This window comes from Temnothorax longispinosus, chromosome 7 (genome assembly GCF_030848805.1).
Source record: "Temnothorax longispinosus isolate EJ_2023e chromosome 7, Tlon_JGU_v1, whole genome shotgun sequence".
Taxonomy (NCBI): domain Eukaryota; kingdom Metazoa; phylum Arthropoda; class Insecta; order Hymenoptera; family Formicidae; genus Temnothorax; species Temnothorax longispinosus.
In genome coordinates, this window is record NC_092364.1 from 15,843,749 (window position 1) to 15,869,527 (window position 25,779).

The window sequence follows — 25,779 nt, forward strand, 5'->3', positions numbered from 1 at the left end:
GGATGGATTGTTCGTTGCATGCGGACGCGGACCTCCGATGTGAGCGAATTGCGAGGGAATGGCCCGAGCGATACAAAGAGTTCCACTTGGTCTCTCGAAGATTTCCCTCGTGAGAAACGTCGAATGGAGATCGTTAAGTCGACCTCGAAACGACTAGTACTTTAAAATGCATGGAAATCCATACGTGCAATACAGCTTTACTTTCTTCCTATGAATAACCAAAGTAGCAAAAAAAACAACATTTTTGACATTAGGTACGTTCTTGGAAAATGTGAAAGGAAAATACTTTTCCTCTCGGCGCTAAGTTGATTCAAGGTCATAACAATTGATTTTGAAAAAGAGAAAGCTATGATTATGATGAAGTTTAGAATAATCACATTCCAATCTATTCTTTAAATCGTTTACATCCGCAGAGGCATAATAGCGTGTGTTGCCTAGTGTATATCTATAATAGGTATAGTACGTAGCATGAGAGTGATATACAGCCTTGGTTTTTACCTACTCGAGCCGAATCTTTATCGTATATATCACACACACACGTTCCGAAAGACTGCAGTATACGATCGATTAATGTCCAGTGGTGAGACATCATTTCCTTGAGATCGCACGTGATTCACAATGAAGAATCGCTCCCCCCGTATTTAGGACAAACCTTGCATGATTTTATTTCCAAGTTCCGCACGCGTGCAACGTGCTTGGCCTATATTCCAGTGCATACCTCGGTGCATACATTACGAGTGATCGATCGCGAGTACCTTGCGCGGTGTTTCACTCGTAAACTCGTTAACTTATAGTCTACACTACGTCAACTTTATAGTTCTACAGCGTGATGACAATCGAGTTACTTTTGATTTGTGCCTACTAATCGAGCTAGTCACTCATTTCAGGCTTTTTAACATATAGAAACCTAGTCATGAAACACGTGTTGTATTAACTTGAGACGGAATTTAAAATATATGTGTATCTAAAAGTACAACGTATTTTTTGTTATTTTAATTGAAAGCAATGAAAGAAAGACAAATAAAATTAATTGAAATAGTTAAAGTTTATGAAACAGTTTTATTATACTATACAAATAAGTCTCCGCCGTTTTTTTAATCAAAAATTGGGCATTTATTGTGAAAGGACGGTACTTTATGTTTTCAAATGTTTATGTTATTCAAAGTATTGTCCGTTGCTAGCCACTACTTTTTCCCATCTTTCTGGCAGCATATGGATACCGCGTCGGAAGAACGCTTCATCTTTTGAGGCTATCCACAAATCGACCCAATTTTTGGTATCTTCATATGATGTGAAATGCTGCTCAGACAGGCCGTGCGTCATCGATCGAAACAAATGATAATTAGAGGGAGCAATGTCTGGTGAATACGGCGGGTGGGGTAAAACTTCCCAATTGAGTGTTTCCAAGTAGGTTTTGACCGGCGCCGCAACATGTGGACGAGCATTATCATGCAGGAGAATAATTTTGTCGTGTCTGGAGTAGTAGTGGGCGCGTTTTTCCTTGAGTGCTCGGCTCAATCTCATCAATTGTGTTCGGTAGACAGCCCCAGTAATGGTTTCGTTCGGTTTGAGCAACTCATAATACACGACACCAAGCTGATCCCACCAAATACACAACATGAGTTTTTTTCCATGAATATTCGGCTTGGCTGTCGATGTTGAAGCATGGCCAGGTGGTGCCCATGATTTCCTCTTCTTTGGGTTATCATAGTGGATCCATTTTTCATCACCAGTGACTATACGATGCAAAAAACCCTTTCGTTTATGCCTGGCAAGCAGCATTTCACATGTGCAAAATCGGCGTTCAACGTTTCTCGGCTTCAGTTCATATGGAACCCAATTTCCTTGCTTTTGAATCATTCCCAACAATTTTAAACGATGTGAAATTGCTTGTTGAGTCACTCCTAATGTAAGTGCAAGTTCTTTTTGCGTTTGGCATGAATCTTTTTCCAATAATGCTTCCAATTCCGCGTCTTCGTACACTTTCGGCCTTCCGCTACGTTCTTTGTCTTCGACGTCAAATTCACCGTTCTTAAACTTTTGAAACCACTCACGACAACTTCTCTCACTTAAAGCAGCCTCATCATATGCTTCTACAAGTAATCGATGCGCCTCAGCTGCAGATTTCTTCAAATTAAAGAAGTGAATCAAAAGTTCCCGCAAATGACGCTTATTCGGCTCAAAACTCGACATTTTCGCACGAAAAAAATTATGTGATGCTGATACAAAATCGCTAATATTTCGAGGTTATGGTGTTGCCAGATGTCCAACCTTACGATATGACGTTTTACATCTGACAATTTCAATCATAACCTCCTGGTGGGGCCATCTTTTGTCAAACGGCGGAGACTTATTTGTACTAACTAAATATATTCGGTATTTTCGCCTTTTATGGAAATTTCACTCTTATATTGTTATTCTTTAAATATTAGTTAATATTAACTAAAATTCATAATATTTTATTCATTTTTTATTTTTTCTCTAAAAAAAATAAATAGTTAATTGATGTTAAAATTTTAGGAAAACGGTTTTTAATCAACTATCCTATAGTTTATAGTGGCAAATTAAAGAGAAAAGAAGAAATTTATTTATAGAAAAATAACTTTTGATTTACGGATAATACTCATAACGATATCACGCGTAGAAGTCTCGATCGAGTGTCAACGCCAGTATCACATCAACGGTAACGCATCGTTCGTGCGGCATCGAAAATCACGGGCTCGGTCCTTGCACGGGTATTAGGTAATAGCCGGTCATTATAGGCGTGACGTGAGTGTCTCCGGGGGTCGCGCCTGCCAACGTCGCCGCGTCGGCTGTATGTACAGAGTCTATACTAGACGCCGCAACCGCGTGCGCCTCGTTCCTCTCTTCTTTTTCGCCGGTGTGATCACACCCAGACCCGGCGACCCACATCCCACGCTTGGAGCACACGTCGAGGCTCCTCTTCCGCCACGAAGATGACATTTTCCACATCGTAGCCACGTCCTAGACCCCCTCGTCCGCGACTCCATCGCTTGGCACGGGCACGATCGTGCGCGGTCCGCGTGCTCTCGCGTGTACCGTACGTACCGTACCGTGTACGGTTTCGCGCACTATCTCCGTACGTTGTGACAAATTTATGGCGCTGACTCCGCCGTTATGATTGAAGTTCACGGGACGTAACCCGATGGAGAAGGGCCCTGTAACGACGATGCGGAAAGACGCATTGAAGACACCGCTATTGCGCCGCGAGGAAAGTAGAACGGTGTATTTATCTTCGTGATACAAAGGGTTGCCGATACCGCTCAACGTTGATCATCGGATAGGATTGAACTTTAATTTTAACAAAGAATTTCGCAGGATAAACGTGCGACGTTTTATTTTATGGGAATCAAAACGTTCCTCGCCGAGCGAAATGTTCTTATTTGTAAATTTTTCTCAAAACATTTTAAATTTAGAAACTCGACTTTCATTTTTTATATCTTAAAGCAAGTAAGGATAACGAGAGAAAGGATTTACTTGATTTTTTCTCCGATCTAAGATACCCTTGTAAGATATGCTTGCCTTTTTTTACGTTTGTGACCGGTAGAAAGTATCTGGCAGCAAGTTGATCGCACCTTAGCGGTTTCTTTGGCAAAGAAAGCCGAACGTACGGTCGAGGCGCGAAGGGTCGCTCGAAAGTCTGCAGAGGTGGTGGACGAAGGAGAAGATGAGCAGCAGGAAGATGGGAAAGGAATAAGACGACGAGGAAGAACGATCGTTGCCGCGTTAGCAACGCTTGTAGTCCGTCAAGCATCGCGACGCTGGATGTCTCTCTTCATTAAAGTTCGTTCTGGCGTCCTGGTGTGTCGGAACGTTCACCTGGACGGCTCAATCGGGTCCTGGAACGACGTGAGGATATCACATCCTCCTCCCGCGTCATCTTCTCCTTCTTCATCCAGCTACTAGCAGGTCCTCTCTTCTAGGCGCGAAAGCTCCCGATAGTTGGTGTTCTTCGAGGTCATGTCGGTATCTGGCACCGCAATTAAAGGTCATCTCTCGAGTCGCGGAGAAACGCTATGCTAGCAACAAGGCTCAAGTTTGATTTTTTAAATTCTTGAGTATTGCATCAAGTTTTCCTTCGCGATTTGACCTTTATCTCGTCTACAGTTCATCGATCAAGTCAGAATATTGAAAAAAGTAATAATATCAATGAGACATCTAAATTGATAATTTTACTTACAATTGGCATTTCATGGTAAAAATCTTGTAACTTTGTGAAACTTTCGAATTAAAAAAGACACTTGAAAAACATGTTGAGATCTCCAACTTAAAAAAAAACGTATGAAGTAAAATGAAAAATTAATATATTTTGGATAAAAAAAGTTTTATTTAGAAAGATATTTGTGGCAAACTTTTTCAGCTATTAGAATAGTATATTTTATTGATGCGTGATTAATTCCCCAAAGCTGTTATTTATTTTTTTGTTCTCTTTAATTGCTATTAAATTCTCGGGTAAATAGTCCTGCATTGTAAGAGCTTGCCGGATAGAGTTCTGCGCTGATATATGGTATGTAGCAGTTTGATGAGTCAGGTCTGATGAAATGGGAACTAAGCCGCGGTGCGACATGTAAGTAGATACACAATGCCGGATTCGGATCGTCAGATGAATAGCAAGAAAAGATAATTGTCAGCAGAAAACCCACGCATTCCTATCTGTTGCCGATACTGTGCATGCCACTCGTTCAATATTATTACTTACCATAATCGCAATGTGTAGATATAAGTACGATTTTGATTGACGATTTTTTACAAAAAATCAAATATGTTATATATTATTATAAAAATAGTTCTAATATTGGCAATATTGCATGATATTTGATCATCGAAAAATTCTATCTATTTGATTGCTGTGTTTTCACGCTAATTCTACGTTATATAAAAAGACCTTGAGGCCATTTAAGATCAAGGACTGCATAGATGTAAGTATAATATTTTATTTTTTGTTCAATTTTTATCAATCTTTAGTTTATTTTCTTGATATCATAATCTTTGTTTGCGTAGTTTACTTGCCTGAGAATGTCGACGCATTCTACATGTATATCTATTAAACTATTATATATACATTAAAAATATTAAATTAATTACTTATCGAATTAATCGATATATTACGTATATATCGTGATTGATAAAACGTACGTTTTATACTAGTTAATAATTTATTATCAAATTCTAAAAGGTTGTCATGTGAAAATAGATTAAAAGCCACCCATAAACGCGGTATCTTATTCTAAAAGTAGAAATGAAACTTGATCATTATTACGAACTTCATGTGAGGTTGTCTCGTGATATTAGTTACAGCCAAATTGTAGCTCATTCTTAGCTCGCGTAATAATATGTCAGTTGGTCGTGATCGTTTTTAGAATGAAAGAGTTAAACGAGATACGACAGGAGCGCGACCGTTGTAATTTCATGATTCATCGGCAGTAGTCGGCCGGTAAATGCGCGGTTGAATTCCGTATAGATGATTACTTTGCGAGGTATGATATCGCTTCGACTGCATATGTCTTCGAGGAGCTATACTTTATCGTGGAGGCACGTGGGCGCTAATATGCCGAGAAATGCATCGAATATATTCACACGTGAAAGGCGAACATAATTGTGCTCGACGTTCTTAGCTCCATCCCGCAATTAGTTTCTTTTTATATTATAGATAAAAAAATAGATCGTGCATTTACAGAATTGTAATATTATATGTTAATTTTACAGTATTTGCATTGCAAGGTGTTATTTTAAATCAAATATGTAAATCCTAGGATTTTCGAGTCTATAAAGTCGAGAATATAAAGTCGATTTCTTTCTTCATTCTAAATAGACTATTTATAACACAAAGAAATTTTATCATTGTGTTTCCCCTTTTCTTTCACATCTTTCTTATTCATTTTTTAAGGTTGGTCCTCATTTCATAAATGACAATGAAAACGTGACTGTGCATGTCGACCTATTAAATTTGCAAACTAATAGTTAAATGCCGTTCTCGCCTTTCGTTTTCCGCTCTCATTAGCATGGTATTAGCCCCTTAGGGGGGTACACTACGATGAGAAGGAAAAATAGTACGCGCGCCCACCTATGCTTCTGGCTATATCGACCACTCAGTTGGATTTCGTTGCAAAAGGCACCGCGTCGTCGATCCCACGAAAAAGCACATGACAGAACACGCTCACTGTGCTGTCCGATGGGGCAACACGCGCGACAGTCCGTGTACGTTTAACGTTAAATGCAGCTGTCTGATTCTCGTTGCCGTGAGCAATCCCCGTATTAGTCAAGCAAATTGTTAGACTCGGACAGCAACGTTTAACCCGGTGAAAACACGAATCTAATGTGCTCGCTTTTAACGTCTTATCAGCTATTATATTAATCCGTATAGTTTAAAATACTCGGTGCATGAAGTCATGCAACAAATTTCTATAACGTGCCCGTATCTGGTTTTTTCCCTTTTCGATAATCTCAGGATCGGTTTCACCGATCTCGATTAATGACGTAGCCCAACACGTGATGCCGACCGCTGACGCGCCGCGAGCGAAAAGCTCTCCGGGGCGCGATCGCCGACATTGACGAAATCAATCGCATCTAGGCGTTTAACGGCCGCCATAAATCAGGACTTAATCGCATACTAATCGCAGCGTCCGCAGGGGCGAGAGTGGATTCTCGCTTTCATGTGAGGCGAGATCTCGCGATTTTTTTTTCCTCTCAAAGTCGATTGGCCGTTTGCATAGCCGAAGTCATTAGCGACGACAGGTTCATATAGCGCTGTCGTGTTGGAGATTATAAATTCTAGAGTGAAACTACAGTTGGCACCGATTGAAGAGACGGGAGGGAGGCGCATTCCTCTTCGCGCGAAGATGTTTCTATTCTCACGCGTCCCCGGGGTTCTTCATTTATTTCGCTCTTCAATCGTACAATGTAACTTCATCGGAGTCGCTCGCTAACGTAATGCGTCCCATTACTCAGTTTTACAAAGATCGACGCGCGATTATCGTGCCAATCCTTAACGCGTAAGTAGGTACCTATGTATTGCCACTGGTTACCGTGATACGAAATATTGCCGTCACGAGGAGGCCAACTCGCGGCCTTAAAAACACGACGCGCGAGAATGATTACTTCACTTTGTTATTAGGAGTTGTAACGGCAAGAAATCATGTTGCTGCGCGTCACTTACAGAGAAACGTTAACCTTTGCATATTTGTTTTTAATAGCCGGTTAAATAGTGTGATATTGAAATACATATTTTCTCACAGTTCTAACTTTCAATATATAGAATTGTTTATTTTAAAGCATTTTTGCCAAAATAGTAAACCACTCTTTTTTTAATTTAAGGATATGTTTAAATTTTAAGGGATTAACGGATTTTAAGGTTTAAAAAGGTGTTGATTAATTATCTTTCAAGACTATACAAGCTGATAGGTGCTCTCAGAACTTGAGACGCATGGGTGGTGGTCTCGCTTAATTATTCGCGCGAACGAGCTCTCTTGAGCTACCCGTTCCTCTTTCATGGTGTATTCGTATCTGTTACCAGGTGTAATATGTCGTAAATGGGCGCGCCGAGACAGAGAAAGAGAGAAGAACAGAAAAAGAGAGAAAGGGCGAGCCCGGCAAATGAATTGAAATTCCGATTGAGCGATCGTCATATCCTCTTGTTTCTGTCGCGTAACGAACGTGGAATGACGTCATTTTTTTTCGTACAGCACTTTGTATGGCTTCGTAGAGAGAACTTACTTTGCTTAGAAATGACTGATGTCATCGACTGTAAATGCGCGCGCGTCAAAAAAGGGGTCTCTCTGACTTTCTATCGCGCATATAATTGCGTATTGAGAAAAGGGAGGTACACAAGGCAATACGAATATTTTGCGGAGTAACAATCGGAATATAGTTCGTGTTATAACAATGTTATCTATCGGGGAAGCTAATAACATCTCAATCTTAATACAAAGATGAGAGATGAATACAGTGGTACAAAATATTTGTAATATGTTTTTGTTCGGTAAAAATATTGAAAAGATATCGCGATTAGAATCATCGATGGTGTTAACTTTCTCGTCGACGCGGAAGCGTTTGGACAGGGAAAGTTGTAATGTGCAGTTGATGAATTTCTTGTGTTGAATTTTGATCGAGATGATCGAGACGATCGAGACGATCGAGGCGATCGAGATTGTCAGAGAAGAGTAATTCGACTTCATCAAAGTGTTCTTGCTACACACAAAAGTGATTGTTGCTCTTATGACAAAGCAATCCTAACGAAAGATGATCTTTCTGTCGCAACCGAGTGTCGTGATTCACTCATAAGCATAAATTTCGTAAGACGAAACTACTATGATTATCGGGAAATTATTGCTAATCATTGCTGCCATTTTTTGTCTTTCTCTAGAAGTCAGCCTAATATCTCAGCGATTGGCAGTCACGTTTTAGGCCTAATCGCACCTTAAAACTGAATCACGATTTTTGTCGTAACTGTCCACGGATATTACACCGGTAATTTAAGGTAACGTTGCACTCTGGAGCCTGATGAGGTTTTTGCGGTGAAATCTGATTAATCTACTTGAGAAACGAAGACATTTTAGTACAAAATATCCCGTTCTGATTTTCAGCTGAGTTAATGTTTCGTTATTTAGTCTATTACAGGGTGAATTATTATGTAATAAATATCTTTAGATTTGTATTATTGAGGAAAATACACAATGTTTAGGTACCCAATGTCTGATGTGTGAAGAAGATAATTTTTTGCATAACCGGAAGTTTTGACGACAATTGACATTTTTCTGCTTTTGTGGTGGACCATTCCGTACAGCTTCATAATAATTCCCATCGCGACTGTCGACGAAGGGCAGCGACCTTTCCGCTTCCTCTCCGCCGCCTGTGAACGGCGTAGAATCGGTGGACAAATATTTGCAGTATCGTCGCTGCCAGAAGCGTGTACGGTTGGTTCAGGGTTAATAAAAGCAGCCCGAGTAAGCGGAAAAAGCCGAGAAGATAGAAAGAAGCGGAGAGATAGAGCGAGAAAGGGAGAGAGAGACGGAGAAAGAGAGCGAGAGCGAGAGCGGACGAGCGAACACGGTGCACTCGCCTCTCATGCCACTCAAGAGGTGGTTGCTCCTGTGGTCGATCGGTACGAGCACGGGACTTGAGTTTCCACCTACGAGTCGCCAGGAGGGACGTTTCCGTGCGCCGCGCCGCGCCGAGCTGAGCCGAGTCGGTCCGCGCGCCGGTAGAAGAGGGATTTCATTCCGCGTGCTGTTCCGTTTGAAGAGCTGCCCGCCGCTCGCGCGCCAAGGGATTCATCCTCTCCTTCATGTACGAGAGTAAATCCTTTGTGATCGTCGTGCTAAGCGCGCGCGCGCGCGAGGCCGTGGCCGAGGTGAAAGTCTCTCCCTTTTCTCTTCTTTTAAGCGGACAAGTTTACTTTGCCTTCGCACGGGTGAAGTAGTCGAAGTAATCTGCTCGCGGAAAATAGCGAACTTAACGGAATCCCTGGCTCTTCCTATCCTTATTTTCCTTTATATGAACTTTTCGTATGCTCTATTCATGTAGTCCAGTTTTTATCTGTCATTCTTATCTGCTTATCCTTAGGGTACAAGAATACAAGGTGATAATCTGTTATCTGTGTGATAACCGTTATTATTTATCTATAGCACAGACTCGTTGTTAGATGAAATGAATATTCTATGAGATAAAAGAGTGCCGCGTGATAAAAGCAATGTATAACATTTTTTTAACGTTGACGGTTCGTATATACATGGCTTATTAACATACTCCATCGCACAATTTCGACGGGTCGTTTCCCTCGGTTATATTTGTTTTGCGACACGGCCCATTGTCGCGGTAGAATTTTCTGTTATGTAACTATTGCCGGTGCGCTTGATTCCCGGTTAATCGACGCGGTTTCGAAAACGGTGCGATTTAAGGGAATGGAGAAAATTATCGTGGCGTTGGTGTAACGAAATCGACTTTTCGGCGCGAGGCGTGGACGAGGGCAAGCTCGTTCGCATGCAAAGTACCGTTCGCTTTACAGTCGGATAACACGAACGGCAATTATACGTGACTCACTCGATTAGTATTTATTAGTACTAATTAGTATACTACGAACACTCTCCTTGTCGGTAACGAGCTTTCTTTCGACGTTCTTCACGTCGCTGCGGTACTCTTTGTCGCCGCTTTTCACATGAATCATACTAGAAACAAATGGTACACTCGTCAGTATCGCGAAACGCGCATGGTCAAATCACTGTCATTAAGTCTCGCGAGATATTTCTTTCTGTAAAGAACGGGTTTTGTCGAGAATGTCAATCCAATTCGCGCGAATAACTTCCTGAATTTTTCAAACAGTCGGAGAGAGTTGAACGACAAGGATTTATAAATGAGCGTCTCGATCCGCGATCTGTCACATCTCCATTATTATCGTTCGTTATTGGACGTTATTTGACTTTCCCCTATTTATTTCGAAAGGCAAGTATACGCGAGTATGCATGAATATTTGCTGCTACCGTGGAATTACTTTCGAGGAAATAAAGGTGCAAACACGATTATGAACTCAAGTCCTCGATACTTTTTAAGCCTAAGTGCAGGATTCTTTGTTCTCGTTTAGCGTACTTCCTTGCTTACATCTTTTGTATACAGATTTTTGACTTTGCTAACGCGAATGGAATATCCATTATTATTGTCGACTTGTAATAGATCGTATTGCCGACTATTATTATCAAATGTTAATTAACAAATAGCATATGACGGGAAAGAAGAGAGAGAGAGAGAGAAAGAGAAAAAGAGATCTGATGCATGGTAGTCGCTTAAATTGCTGTTTCTACGAGTGTGCGCGTCTACGGGTAAAAACTTCCCGAAAGTATTTTTAACTCGAGAGTAAATTTCTCTCTCGCGCACACACATATGGCGAACGCGAGCACCGAAGAATCGATCTTCAGGAAGTTACTGTGCGCTGCCGACGCGCGATCCGAGATCGTTTCCTCTATTCTTTAGCGTCACGCGATTTAGCGTGTAACGCAAATTAAGCGTGCAATTACGGGAATTAAAGCGCCTACTCCGCTCGCGATTAGTTCTCTCGCCGGTCTCATTCCTTTCTTCCTTCACTCCTACAAATATATCGCGTGTGCATGTGAAACTGTGTGGGGTATATCATTTTATAGAAATTCATAAACTATGTAGAGCTTTGGTTTTATTTTTAATAGCGTCATTCTTGATTGATCAAATAAATAGTTCTGATTATATTAAACCAAAGAAATTGCCTCAGGATAAAACTGACAGATGCATGAACCTGACATTTCAATCCGTCTCGCAAGAATTCCTTAATTCTTGTTTTTCTTTTTTTCGTTAGATTTCTCGAAAGGCAAAAGAGGCAGAATCTGTCTCGAAGATAGAATTGCGATTTCGATCCCAGGCAAGCTTAGAATTTAAAGCTGACAAAATGGGATCCAGTCGCGCGCGACGGTGCGCGCACGATTACCTTCCCTTTCGTGCCGCGGTTAAACGGCGGCGTTTGTAATAGCGGCCTCGTCGCTCCTAGCGCCAGCCGGAGTCACAAAGGGTATGGGAGCGACACACCCACCGGATGCATTTTATACACACTTCGCTCTCGTAGGTAACCCACGGTGACGTCATCGTCCTATATACAGGGTTCCGTGGCAGCCGTGACCCGTCGCCGCGACCCGTGGCAGCGACTAATCTTTCGTCGCGCGGTCGCTATTACGAGAAGTTAACTCACGGATTTCTCGGTTTCGCTAATAACGGTGCTTGCGCACGATGACATTTCCTCGTGATTTATACGAGGATTAATTAATTGATTTCTTCCTCGAAGCACGGATTTCTCGCATTTATAAATATTTTGATGAGAAAATAACGCGCTTCTCTTGTAACAGGAGACGAAAGAAATATTTTTGATATCTTTTCTTCACAATTAGCTATCTTTTAGAACGTCCCTGTGTCTAGAAGTTCTGATTCATCTTGTACGAGAAAGTATAAATAATACGTAATGTGCAATTTTAACTTCTATTATAAACTTTCAATGGAAGCGACATACCTACTATAATTATAGCGCAAGTTTTACGTGCGTTTTGTTTCCGCGTGATTATGATTTTCTGTCCTGCTTGGCAATGATTAATGTACGTGTCAGAATGTAAACTTCGATGCGGTTGATGCACTTTGGACGATGTCCTCGAGCAGTTCGATCGCAGCGAGTACGATGTAGGTATAGTCGGATCATGAAAGCACTTGATATGCTAATTCATCCTTCAATCTCATGCTTCTTCTGTTGTACGAAACAAAACTTGGAAATTGGGATAACATTTCCAACCGTAAAAATTCGTAATAATAAAAACTTGCAATAACATGTGACGCGTATGTGCATAGAAACTAGAAATATACATATAAAAGGAAGGAAAGTTACATTATCGATAGGCAAGGTGACGGTATTAGTGCTGCTTCTAAATCTAATCTTTATAAATAATGAGTTATATTGTTTGGTATTTTATATATACGATAAGCATTAACGTTTACCGTTGTAATCTGAATCACAAGATGCATTAAATTAAATTATTGTTGCACAATTACAGTTATGACACTTTAAATTGCTGAAAATCGCGCAATAAATTGCGAAAAAATTGCGAATATATGTGAATAAATCGTTCGATGTTAAAGTCTAATCCGAGAAATGATCATATCAAGCTCCTTATCTACTTTTATGACGCGCAGTAGGCCGATCTTTTAATTGGCGGACATTTAAGAAGTACCGAGAGGCGTTTCACGTATCACGGTACACTCGTATGGAGAGAATGTTGCTACGATGGAGAACGTGACGGACAGACACGTGGTGCTTTTTAAACGGGCGTAAACGGTCTTCTTATAGATATGCACGCGGATAGCGTAACGCGTGTCACGCGTCTAATCACGTGTACATGCACAGAAACGATTTGCAACTTTATTAAGCCAAGTGAGGCACCGCTCCGTCCCGCTAAACCGCCGCTGCTTTCCACGTGCGCGGATTGATTAATGCCCGTTTCCATGCTGCGTACCTCTCCCGGCTTCTTCTCTTTCTCTCCCTTTTCTCCGTCTCTCTCTCGCGCGGACTCAGCCTCCCTTTCGCGAATCTCTCTCTAACGGCTCGCAACGGTGGTCCGTTGCATTATCCGTGGCTCCGAACAGAGCGTAGCATTGATGGATATTGCGGTTGCTTCTGGTGTATTGTGTAACGGCGCGCAGCCGCTTCGCTTCCGATAGGTTTCCCCCGTATTCGTGCGGCTATTTAATTAATGACGGCCGACCCCTTCGCGCATTTTTCGATAATTATCGGGACGTCGCGTCGCGGCGCGTATACCGCGCTCGCGGGAATACATGGCTGGCTGTATGGGCGGTCGACAGACACGGTCGAGAAAATATCGTCGAGAGTTGCCCCACGCCAGGCGGTTCTTAATATTTCGTAACATGCATGTACCACTTTCTTAATCCTCGTTGAATCTTTGGGTACGTAAAGTACCGCAATGGTTTCGCGTTGCGAATTAATTTAACATGTTCGAAGGAGTGTAGTAATTTCTGATTTGTAACATTCTAACAAAAGAGGCTTTAATGTCATGCAATGTATAAATTTCAAATATATCCTCTATAATACGTCTTAAAGAACATGTTGAAAAGTTTTTTTTTCCAAGGCGTGTGTTTGAGCAACAAATCCTCTTGCAATAGATCATCGGGGATCGGGGATGGGTACGCAAAACGGTGGGAAATTTGGAAGTTGACTAAACAAGTAAACGCGCTGTAAGCGTGTGCACGAGACGAATTTGACATGCGTCTGGGTTAATTTGAAATTCGACACGCGTAATGTAATGGGGAACTGAGAGACTTGATCAATATTCTAGGGAGAATAGTCACGGACCCTTTCACAGACTAAATACGCTTAACTACGTCAAAATTTAATCAACTGTCGCATTACCTATTCATTTTAGCACTATTCCCAGAAATCCCCTTGGTAACATATACCTACATAAAACTTAGATATAATTAATATGCTTAATCTTGATTTTTTATTATCATTGTTATATGCATTTTTTTATATTTTCAAAGTGTAGTCTTTTATGATTCTGAATTTTATGTCGAGCATTATGTGATAAATCGAATTTAATTAGAAGTTTAAAAATACTTTAATTAGAAAATTTTAAATATTTGAAAAATCTTTATTGTTTTATTTTTATTACATTCGATGTAAATTTCCATAAAATTTAATCAAAGTAATTTTTATTTACATTACATTATTTACATTATATAATATATACTTTTATTTATATTATTATTCTAAAATCCTTCTATATTGTTTTTGAAATTCTACAATGCTTGTTTAATTCATTGGTGCATATTATTTCGTTTTTCATTTTTTCTCTTCAACCCCGATCTGTATTTTAAAATATTCTTGCCTAAAGTTTCCCATATATAGCTTTGCAGCTGTGAAATGAGATTCCGTCGATCAAAATGCAAATTGCCGCGATGAGCTCACGAGCAGTGGCGCTATTATGCAAGGCGGGCTACTAAACAAAGAGACTAATCAAGACCTACCTCGGTGTAAAAGCGTGATTCTAATTTCACGGACGAAACGCTTTACCTTTCATCGCATTGGCTCAAGTGCACACAAAGCATAGGGAACAAATATCTCTGACATAGTGCTTGACATAACGCGGCAAGATGCATTTTTATTATTGAATTTATTAATTCTTGATCTCTTTTTTATACTTTTGCACAATGTACATATTACATACAAAATAAGATGCTTTACGTATGTTTGGTTTTTAAATGTATATGTTTCTCAATAGTTTCGAAAGGAATCCATTAAATTTTTGTTTCTAATAATAAAAATAAAATAATTTACTGATAGTTACAATTATTATTTTTACAATATGGTCTTTTGACATATAATTTTATTTTTGAACAATTTATAGAGATTTATGGGAGCAGATATATATATTATAAAATTTTAGTTTTATTGTAGTAGTCTTCCTGTTCTGTGTGGATTCTATTCTTTGAGAAAAGACGTTAAACCCTTCACTCATTGTAGACCGCTTCGCATTGACACGTGAATATGTGATAGTAAATCACAGTTTGTCTATTCATACGAGTAAATACATTAATAAACAACATGTGCCCATAAGGTAGATGATTAAAACCGCCGCCACGTGAATCGCGGTTAATTTATATGCGGACCCAGACAGCCCAGACTACGTGTGTCCGTTTTCATCCCTACGAATCCCCTGCGGGAGATGCGCGCCTCCCCTAACGAGCCCTTTATGCACAATGCCGACTTACCCTTTTCCCATAAATTTCAGGTGGTCAAATATTGGTACTGACTCGTGTCGGCCTGTTATTATGATCGGCACACCCCGTGGGATGGCACTACGTGACAGAACAAGAATTATCGATAGTATTTCTTCCCGAAGTAATTATAACCCCAGATAGTGATTTTTTTTATTCATGATATACTAACGCGAAATAATACATATAATAATATTTTTTATTGCTGAATTATTATTTAGTTTTTGTTTTTAAAACTTTAAATTTATGAATATCTCTTGCATGATCTGATCTAAATCTCACAATGTATAAATTTTGACAATTTTGTAGATGAACATTTATGATAAATTTTTTATATTAAAAATAATATTCAAATTATTGTACAGAAAATATCTCAGAAAATTATTTATCAATTCATCATTCATTTATTGATCAACTAATTTTAAGCAAATGCTTTTTGAAACTCCATCTTTTTGCCAATTCCTTAATTTTTAATATTAATTATTTTAATAAATGTGGTTTAGAATACAGTTTCGCCGAAGTAAATTTTACTTGAAATTTAATAAAGAACATTGTTAAGAGCACTATATACGCGGTCGTAGTCGCGTACACCGTAGTCGCACTTTTTGTACGCGTCGCACATACTCGCCACATCCGGTTTCGCTCTCGATCACCCAGATCCCACGTGAAACCCTCGGCGGTGGTGTGCGTTTCTCCGAAAAGACAAGTCTCGCGCGCTCTCAACACTCCGCCGATCGCGTTGCGGTCGACCATCCGCACGCACCATGAGGGCGGAAATACGTGGGCGATCGGGCGCACATATAATGGTTACACCGCGCGTCGTTTTCCCCTCCTCCCCCGTTTCTCGTATGCCCTCGCTAAACCTCAATGTTTATGCACTCCGAGGCGGTGATGCGGCTCGATATAATGCACCCACATCGGGCGCAAGACGACACAGCCACTTGTTCACGTTGGTATTCGAATCTCGATGGGAAAGCGATGCTAGGGCAAATTGCGCCAATGGCGCAATATCGACGTTTCGCAAAAGAGATTGCGTCGCTTTTATCGGAGGTATGCGAAGAATTGGTCGTTTAAATTGGAATTTCGTTCGAAACGTGTATCTATTTATGGAGTTCTAGGTTGCGCCGGAATTATATCGATCTTATCGAATTATCGAAGATTTTGGAGTCTTGAAAAGTTAAATATGTAAATGTATTGTTATGGTATGTAATATTAGATAAATATTAGATAAATAAGGTAATTGAAGATAACTATTTTCAAAATGCACGATACGGAAGAAAAGAGATCTCATTACTTGTTAAAATAATTCAAAAATTGATTTAATAATGAAATAAATTGTAAAGTAATTTTTCGGAAAAAAAGAGATGAGAGAAACATTTTTTATAAAAACACAAGCAATTAAGGATAAGCATTTGTTATCATATAGTCCATTCAGACATTGCCAGAATTTATAATTATAATAAACTATTGTTACATTATATATAACCACGAGAGTGTTCAAAAGCTATTGGTTTATTTCACGCTGTTTGCATTGGCAAGTTAAGGATATCAAGCACTATACGCAGCTGATACGATTTTGCACAGATGCGATTCAGAAATAATGTTCTAACCGGTATTGGTTTAAGCGATGCGCTCGGGAGGAATATTGACGTTTCTCTCCCGTGGGTGTTGCTGCACCCCTGGTCAGAGATTCTGCCAGCTTTTGTCACAGAGCCCAAATCACATTCCCCTTGTTTACCCTCGCGTCGAGGGGGATAACTGCCAGTAACAGATTTTGCGTGTGACCGCCGTGATTCCGTAGCGATGTGAATAGATCCGCGAAACTGCTCGATCCCTTCCGTCTCGATTGCTTCCGGTGTCTGGACATGTGTTGAAAACGTGTGATTAATGTTGCGGTGTGTAGCCCACAAAATGAGCCGTGGTAATTTTTACATTAGATTTATGAAAAGATTCTTGATTGAAAGAAATTTCTCATTGAAATTTCTCTTTATTTCTTACATTATAATTGTCTCACGTACGATATGTGTTCACGCTCTTCAAAGGTGTTCAGCTGTATCCGTATGTGCGACAAAAATTAATTGTTAATCGCGCAATCGCAATCTTGAAATTAGTTTTCGTACAAAAGTCAGCGAAATCATTTTACTGTGCTACAGAATCGTGGAGACTTCGCTTCCCTGGTCCGGAATTTGCTCGGACCGATTTATGGCGACAGTGTTATGGAACTTCTGATAAGACAAGCACGGGATATCCTAGTTTGCGCTTATCATGGCAACTTGGAAAATTTCGTGCGGACTTATCTCTCACCTGCTGCAACGCTGCTAGCGGAAGTCAAGAATGTCGCCGCCTCCGAAACGGTGAGTTTCTTTATAACGTGATGATTGTGCCATTAGTGTATTATCCTGAAACGTTCACAGTACGATGAAAAAAGAACGCAATTAAAGAAAGCTGCTTACACAGATAGATAATTCTGCGAAGCAATTAAAGTAATCAGGCGCATGCTCTCCATGTACGGTTAGATATCTGGGATCCTGTTTGTGAGTATGATTACAAAGTTCCAGTTACTCTGATTTTTAAAATACTACGGGTATCGAGGGTCGTAAAATTAGATGGAGAGGCCTATCATTCGTGCAATTTTGCTCACAGTGTGCTTTATCTAGTTGAATTATTTTAATATAGTTTAGTTATGAAAATAAAGAGAATATAGTGGTATACTATATTATATTAATGTATACATTTTTTTATAGTAATCTATTAATCTTCTTAAATATTTTTGTTGAGTAATTGTTTAAATTCAAGGAATAAAGCATATAATAGAACTTCTCGATCAAATTGTGGATGATGCACTGTGGCTGAAATTTAGATTATTTGAAAGATTATTCTCTTAATTGCCTTAACCCTTTTCGAGGGGTCTTAATTAACGCACTCACGGATTTAAGAAATCGGTTGGGTGCGTCTGCGAATACTCTCTCGAGACATCCCGTACCCTCGTAATCCGAAATTAAACACGTGTAGGCCACGTGCTCCTTTCGCTCTCTCGAGGGTAAAGGGTTGCCCGCGAGAACAGATATTAAAGGCGGGGTTGTTTTTTTCGTTATGTCGCTTTGAGGGCTGGATCACCGACAGTCGTTTCAGCCATCGTTTAAATTTAATTGAACTCGTCGTCATTAGCACGAGATTGCTACTCAAAGTGTGCGCGGTTCGTTCTATTGCGCGCGATAAGATAACGTCACATAAACCACGCCATGGCGATTTGCGTAACAATGCGGCTGGTACTTCAGCCAAATTGATTCGGAATACAAACACATAAATTTTCAACAGCAACTCGTGTGTATTCCTCTAAAGTTTCTCTAATATGTATTAAAAATGTGATTTCGTAATAGCTTGTGATTTCGGTGAAGAGTATAATAAGAATAGATTACAATTTCGTTCTTTTTCTCTCTCGTTCACGCGAGGTAAATTTGCGCACGATTTATTGGCGAGGCATACAGTCTACAGCAAACACGCGAGAAATGAGAAAGTAAACGTAAGAGCGGATTATACAAGATTTAGAATTCGCAAACTGCTCGGCCGGCCGCTGTTCTATATTACTCGTGCAGCTAAGGAACGATAAGCTGGACAATTCGATACTATGATAGAGCACATGCTCTTGCAGGTGATATTTTTTAAGATGGCGCAAAAAAGATTTCTCGCTCTGGACGCGCACCTGCATTGTCAGTCTAGTATCTTTACTAGGGGGGCAGGCGCCCACGCGCGCCCTGTACGAATATTTACACCTCGTATCTCGCCCGTCCGTCCTCTTTCTCTCTTGTCACTTTTTTTCTTATCCGTCCGCTTGCGCTTTATCGTCGTTCTGCACCGAGCGAAAATGTGCCACGGAGAGGCACTTCGTCCGAGCTAACTGTTACATACGCGAACAGCCAGGCTCATAAAATCTATTTGCTTGGACCAAACATCCTCCGCGCTCTCGTACTCCAGTCCCCGATCTTACTTATCCTACTTATCAATGTCGGTTACGAGCGGAGCAATCTCAGCGAGCGGCAGTATTCTGTGTCGCGCGTCTTCTTCTCTGTCTGTATGTCTACGATTATAAGTGAGGACACAAACGTCGTTCAGTCTCGTAAAACGAGAAGACTGTATCCAAACTAAATTAGATATCCCCGCATAGTACTTGAAACATTTCTATTTCTTGCAACAATATCTTCTGATGATGACTGTTTATTCGCACGAAAGCTTTGCTGGATCAATATGACAAAGTATTATGTATCGAATTTTTAATTGGAAGCGATGATACTCGTACGCTACACATCGTAAAAGATATTGTTCAATTAGGTAGAAGATATTTATATAATCATTTTTTAAACAAGTGCAGCAATTTCGTTTGTTCTTTAGAAGACTCAGCAAAGTGTAATGTATGCAATACATGACACTAATGAACTCGGCGATGTGCCCTCGCAAATATTCGCGGAGAACGGGACTGCGTAGCGACGTAGGAATGTTGTCAAAGAATGGTAGGTGTATCCCATGGGACAACGATAGCACGAAGACACCATAACGGTGCTCCGTCCGAACCGATTGACAATGATTGAAGGCTGCGGGTCTCGACTTTCAACCGTTCGGACCAGGGTCTCAACCTTCGTGTAGACCACCAATATATATCTTCGCCATGCTATCCGTTGATCTCCTTCTGCCTTAATCTCGTGGATGCATATAGCTCGGCGCCGCCGAATAGAAACGGGAAACGCCGGCTCATGCGTTCACTATCGCGCGGTAATACGATTTCACGATCATTTCGAGCGCGATGTTACCTCCTATGGTGCTTCCACTTTTCCACGTTGAATTTTTCGAACGTATTTCAAGTGTACTTATTGCGCCGTAATACCATACCGTGTGAATTTTGCCTTCACCTCGTTATATCGACGCTTTTAACTTTTACTGATAACTTTAGTAGTATTTTATTTCATGAGTTGAGTAAAGAGTTTGGAAGTCATTAATATATTAGTGTCTCATTTTGATTTGGCAAAAATTATAGCAAAAGTTTGCTCATTTATAGTAATTTTTAAATCGGTTTTTAATTCTGTTATAAAATCTGATATTATCACGTACTGAGATTGCTCCGAGATTTATGAACAAGAAGATTGACATTTTTTATTATTCACTTATATATATATATTATATATATAAAAGAGAAAATATATATATATTAATTAATAACAAATTAAAATCAAAGCCATACGGTCCAAGCTTAGATCTTTGACAGCCTCATATTAATTTTGGCGCGCGCGCGTGTGTGTATGTGTGTACACACACATACACACACACACACAGGGAAATTAATATAAGGCTGTCAAAGATCTAAGCTTGAACCGTATGGCTTTGATTTTAATTTGTTATTAATTAATATTTTCTCTTTTGCGTTTATATTTTACATTAAAAATTACTACGTTATATACATTTTAATGGAAGAAACTGCTACACTTTTTATAAAATGTTAATGCACAAGAATAATTATATAAAACTTCTTTCTTTGGTACGCGAAGTTGCATAAAATTACATAGAAATGTCGACATAATTTTCCGAAGGAAAAAATGAATTAAAGCGAAGATGTAATGGCCGATCAATAATACTACTTCGTTTTTTTTAATCCAGTTATTGAGACCTGTATTATTAGTTCAGGTTCTCGATTGAACGCCGCATAATTATTCGGTAATTTACGTAATAATTATGAGAGTAATGAAATGCCCACTCATAGAGTGGACATTATTTTGCATAAGCCAGGAAGGCGACGGATTGCATAATCGTTTGTTGCCTCCGGCGTTGATTCGCGCAAAAAGTGAGACGAATTTCTAATGATACCCTTGGTCACATCGTCGAATTGCCAAGGGGATCCGGCCGGCGGCAGCGGCGGTGCCGCGCATACTGTGCGTGCACGCACGAAACAGTAATGTGGCTATAAAACACGTAAGTACGCGTCGCTTCGATAGTAGATCGCGATAAGATAGTCTCTGCCGGTTGTCATCGCTTCGCGAAGGTAGCGGCGAAGATAGTAACGACAACAACGCGACAATCGGGAAGCGGAAGATACATTGGTCGACAACTTGTTTCCATCAATCGCATTTTACTTTTTTTGCATTAGTTTTATATAGCGCTTTGCGTACAGAAGCGTATATACATAAATTTCTTTAAAATGTTGCATTATATATATATATATATATATTAATTCAAGACTAAAATAGTAACGTAATAACGAAGATAATAAAAGTAATTACGGTTATGTGGAATAATGTAGGTATAATTTTATTGAGTTACAACGATAATTGCAGATATATGTACAGTTGTGCGAAAATAAATAAAATTGAAGTAATATAAAGCTATACATTTTTCAAAAATTAAATTTAAAAAAAGTGCAAATAATAACTTATGATTATTTATGATTATTTAACTTATGATTATTTTGCGATGATTTTAACTTATGATTATTTTGCGATGTATGACGTTGGCTGTTCCGCCTTCGAGATATCGACGTCGCCGCCGTATTCGGCTTTTCTCGGCAAGAAAGCAACGCGGAGAAATCTCAGGGATCGAAGCACTTGTACTTTAGGAAGATTGGAACGAAGATTGAGCGGTTTCTTGCGCTTCCCGGGGAGCGCGCGCGCTCGCGCGTAGGATAGAACCGCCCGAAGAACGGTTCCGTGATGTTCCATGTCCGGGCGGCTAATAAATTAGCCTCATAAAACTACGGGCGCCGCAAAAACCACGCGGCTACTTCGTAAGCTCATAGAGCCGCGTCGAGAAATCCGCCTTGGACAAGCCGCACGCGAGTTATCTGTAGTCTCTCGGCGGTCCTCTTGAAGGTACGATTTAATTGGTAGTCAGCCTCGTCGTGCCTTTCACCTCCAGCGCATCCTTCAGCCGTGAATTGCGCTTCTTAAGCAGGGAGAGAATATTGTATCTGTTCCATTCGGTATATATAGCTCGGTTTGTAGGGAATTTATCTGTACCAATAACTGTTAATTGCGCCATCATTTCCAATTTAATCAACTTGGAAGTGAGGTAGAATAATTGTAACACACACACAAAGCCGCGTTCAGGTTCAGAGATAATAGTACCCGATTAGAATGCGCACGCAATCGCGAGATTGTAATTATCGAAAGCGGGCAGCTGAAGCACAATGTCACCGCACGATCGTGGTCAACGAAATTCAATTAAGCCGTACCTCCCTCGAAACGAGAACTCGATTTACGTATAGTAGTCTCGCGAGATCCATTACGCGCGGAAAATCCTGTGCACGCGATACATCATACCTCGCTGTTGTCGCGCCACAATGCGAAGGATCAAATTGGAAATCGGAGAAAGTAGCTACTGTAAATCGGCAAATCGATTGGCAGCCGTTAGATCTGTTGTGAGAAAGCGGGCGTGGAAACTGCAATTCCGGCTCTCCGAAGCTTTTCCGTTTGTTCTTTCTACTAGAAAATCGTTTCTGTTCTCTTGTGTGTGCGAATAAATGTATGCACAATTCTGCGGTTTGCACGCATGCACTTACGCACGCACGTACGCACTGTGGCTTCCTGTTCTCTCGGTTGTTAAGCAGTCGCCGCCGTCGCCGCCGTCTTCGCTGTCACTGCATGGTATCTGTGTACTAGCGAGTACCGACACGTAAAAGCTCGTCCGATCGTAAGTCGTGGGCGTAAAAGTGCCTACCGGCCCTGGCGGATGTATACGCACGTTACGCGTATGCGTGTCGGAAATATCTCGTGTGGATCACGGTGTCTGGTCTTCTCCTCTCGCAAAAACTCATAGTTGTCTGCTCGGAATGTTACAACGCGCAATTTTATTCGAAATACACATATACGAAAGTGGGTTATTTTTTATATGATTTAAGTATGTGATTAGAATTATCGCGCGCGAACATTTCTATTACGATATTGATCGCGCGCGTAATCGCTTCTCATCGGCTTTCATTTTCTCTAAATTCTTTACCATGCAAGTTAAATATCAACAAATATACATCTATATATTAAATATATTAGATTTATTTGACGTTATCCACAATGAATAATTTATAATAACCTGCAAGTATTAATATTTATTTCATAAAGTTCTAATAGATATATATCATGAATTCTCGTTCACAATTTCAAAAGCTATTCATATATTTGAATTATATCATAGATAACATCAGCTGATACTAAAATTTGTAATCTATGTATTCAGGTTCTATATCTGGTATATTGTGGTATATTATCATTTATCGGGTATCAATAATAATCACGGACATTGAACTATCCTTATCAATAGATCTCAATTAATTCTCATTTGATTATCTTTGTACATATTATAAGAATACGTGCAATATGTGCAATATGTGCAATATGTAAAGGAATAATTTTAAATTAATTATATTATAGATAAGCAGTTTAAACATCTATAAAATATTTACATAAATTAACAAATAAATCCTTTTTTATTTTAGAAAACAAAAACATTTGAATTTCGTTCAAACTCAAATAATGATAACGAGAAATGACTGATGAAGAAGTAATATGGTGCGTTATTGTTATGTTCATAAAATTTTCTGATAACTATATACATGAAGCTGTATAATTCTTTTATGATTTTCGCGTTTTGACTAAAGTACATTGTAGTTCAAAGATTAACACGTGTGCCAAGTTTTCTATCTCGAACGGAGGTAAACTGAAGTAAACTAAACGAATGCAATGTATTCCCTATTTAATCCGTCCAACGCCCCAGCATCGGGGCTCTTCCGTTCTCCCTTTCCTTTTGCCTGTGCTCGTACTTCATAAGCTCGTAATCGTATCTCTTTACGTCGTTATCTCAGGCGGAACGTACCACATAATCCGCCTATGCGGTCGTTGTACCCCAAAAAAGACACGATTCTAGCGACGACGAGTCAGAGCGCGGCGGTATATAAATTCTGCGTCGCACCGAAGAAGACGGAAAAAGATTATCTCCGTGTCTCCGCAATAACGCGCGCGATTATCATTATTATCCAGCCTTTGCGCGCGGTCATTTGATGCATTGCAGCATCTAATGTGTCGCGTAAATGCGTAAAAGTGTTCTACATGGTGTGTGACGATAATTTAGAATCGTTTAATCACTGAGAACGCCGGCGGGAATTCGCCTTGTCTCCGTAACCATAACTCCTCCGGTAAGCGCAGTAGCTTCGAACTGGTCAGATCAGCCGCGGGAGTTAACTTGTAGCTTTTAGTCCCCTTTAATACGCTGTAATTAATCCTCGGTGGTGTTCGAGCATTTTTTTTATCTCGCGTAAAACGTATATATGTAATACACATACATATACACATGATTCGAAGCGTATACGTGTCTCACTGATATAGTGACATTTCAAAGAAAAGATCGAAGATGAAATTCTAAAGATAAATCTTCAGCAACTCAGGGATTCGATTTTATTTCGGTCCAGGTATCACTAAAAATTAATTAGTATTGCTGAATTAAATTTCGGTAGTTGAAATTAGGAGACAGTGCACGACTTCTGATATACTTCGTAAACACGTAAACACGTGGAGCTTTTTTATTGTTCAAACGGTCGGCACACGCGCACATATCGACTTTCCAGCCGGACATTCGCGCTCGGATATTAATTGAACGATTGCCACTTTCGGCTACTCATTATACACGCTTTAATTCGCACGGAGTTGGGCTCGGCGCGATGCGACGCGACGCGGCATCGCATTCGTATTCTGGTCGGACGGTTGTCGTTCCCGATCGCTTGCCGAGACTCGCGTTATCCCGCACGAGCCCGCGGAACGGTGCTGCAAGTCGAACGGGAGACTCGCGCGGAAACCCATTACACGCCTTGTAATAAGCACTTTAACGTGCCGCCGTGCCACGCGCACACTCAGGAAGATTTTCATACGTTGAGATATAATACGGTAGTAAACCTGAGATCATCAGTGAAGTAATTAGATCGATATTGCGGTGTCTTTTTACTGGAGAGTGGTAAATCCTTTTCCCTAACTTTTCTAGAAGCTCCGTGTGATTTATCGTTTATTATCTTGTTTATTATCTTGTCATTTAATGCAAGCATATGAAGAAGTAAAAGCGGTAGTTAAAAGCAGTCGGTATTCGGGTCGAACGTATATAGAGAAGTTGCGGAAAATCAAATAGTAACGGTAATTGACCCGTCGTTTTCGTCGGAGATAGACCGCGTGATAGACGGGGGAAGCGCCTTGAATAGCGAGGAATATGCGAAGTGAATTCTGACGAAGAAGCCGAACGGCGCTCACAGTGAAAGCGTAGCAGTAGTTCCCGTTCTGATTGATTGTCAAGAAGATTGAGTATCTCGGATTTATCTCGCGTATGCGCGAACGACGCCGCATAATGACGCGGGCGCGTTGCAGCACGCGTACGAGCGAAATTATTCGCGCCGTGTATATACACGATTACGTCTTATCGTGCGAAAATCAGTTTATCGACGGCCTGTCGGATTTT

General features: G+C 40.2%; 1 protein-coding gene across 2 annotated transcripts in view; it reads left to right on the forward strand.

The window, feature by feature from the left end:
• LOC139816735 (uncharacterized) overlaps window positions 1-25,779 on the forward strand; it is a 293,006-nt gene that overhangs the window by 32,624 nt on the left and 234,603 nt on the right. For both annotated transcript variants that reach the window (XM_071784440.1, XM_071784441.1), the window contains exon 3: window positions 17,463-17,663. In XM_071784440.1, the coding sequence (XP_071640541.1) occupies window positions 17,463-17,663 (201 nt within the window). The remainder of the gene's footprint in view (window positions 1-17,462; window positions 17,664-25,779) is intronic.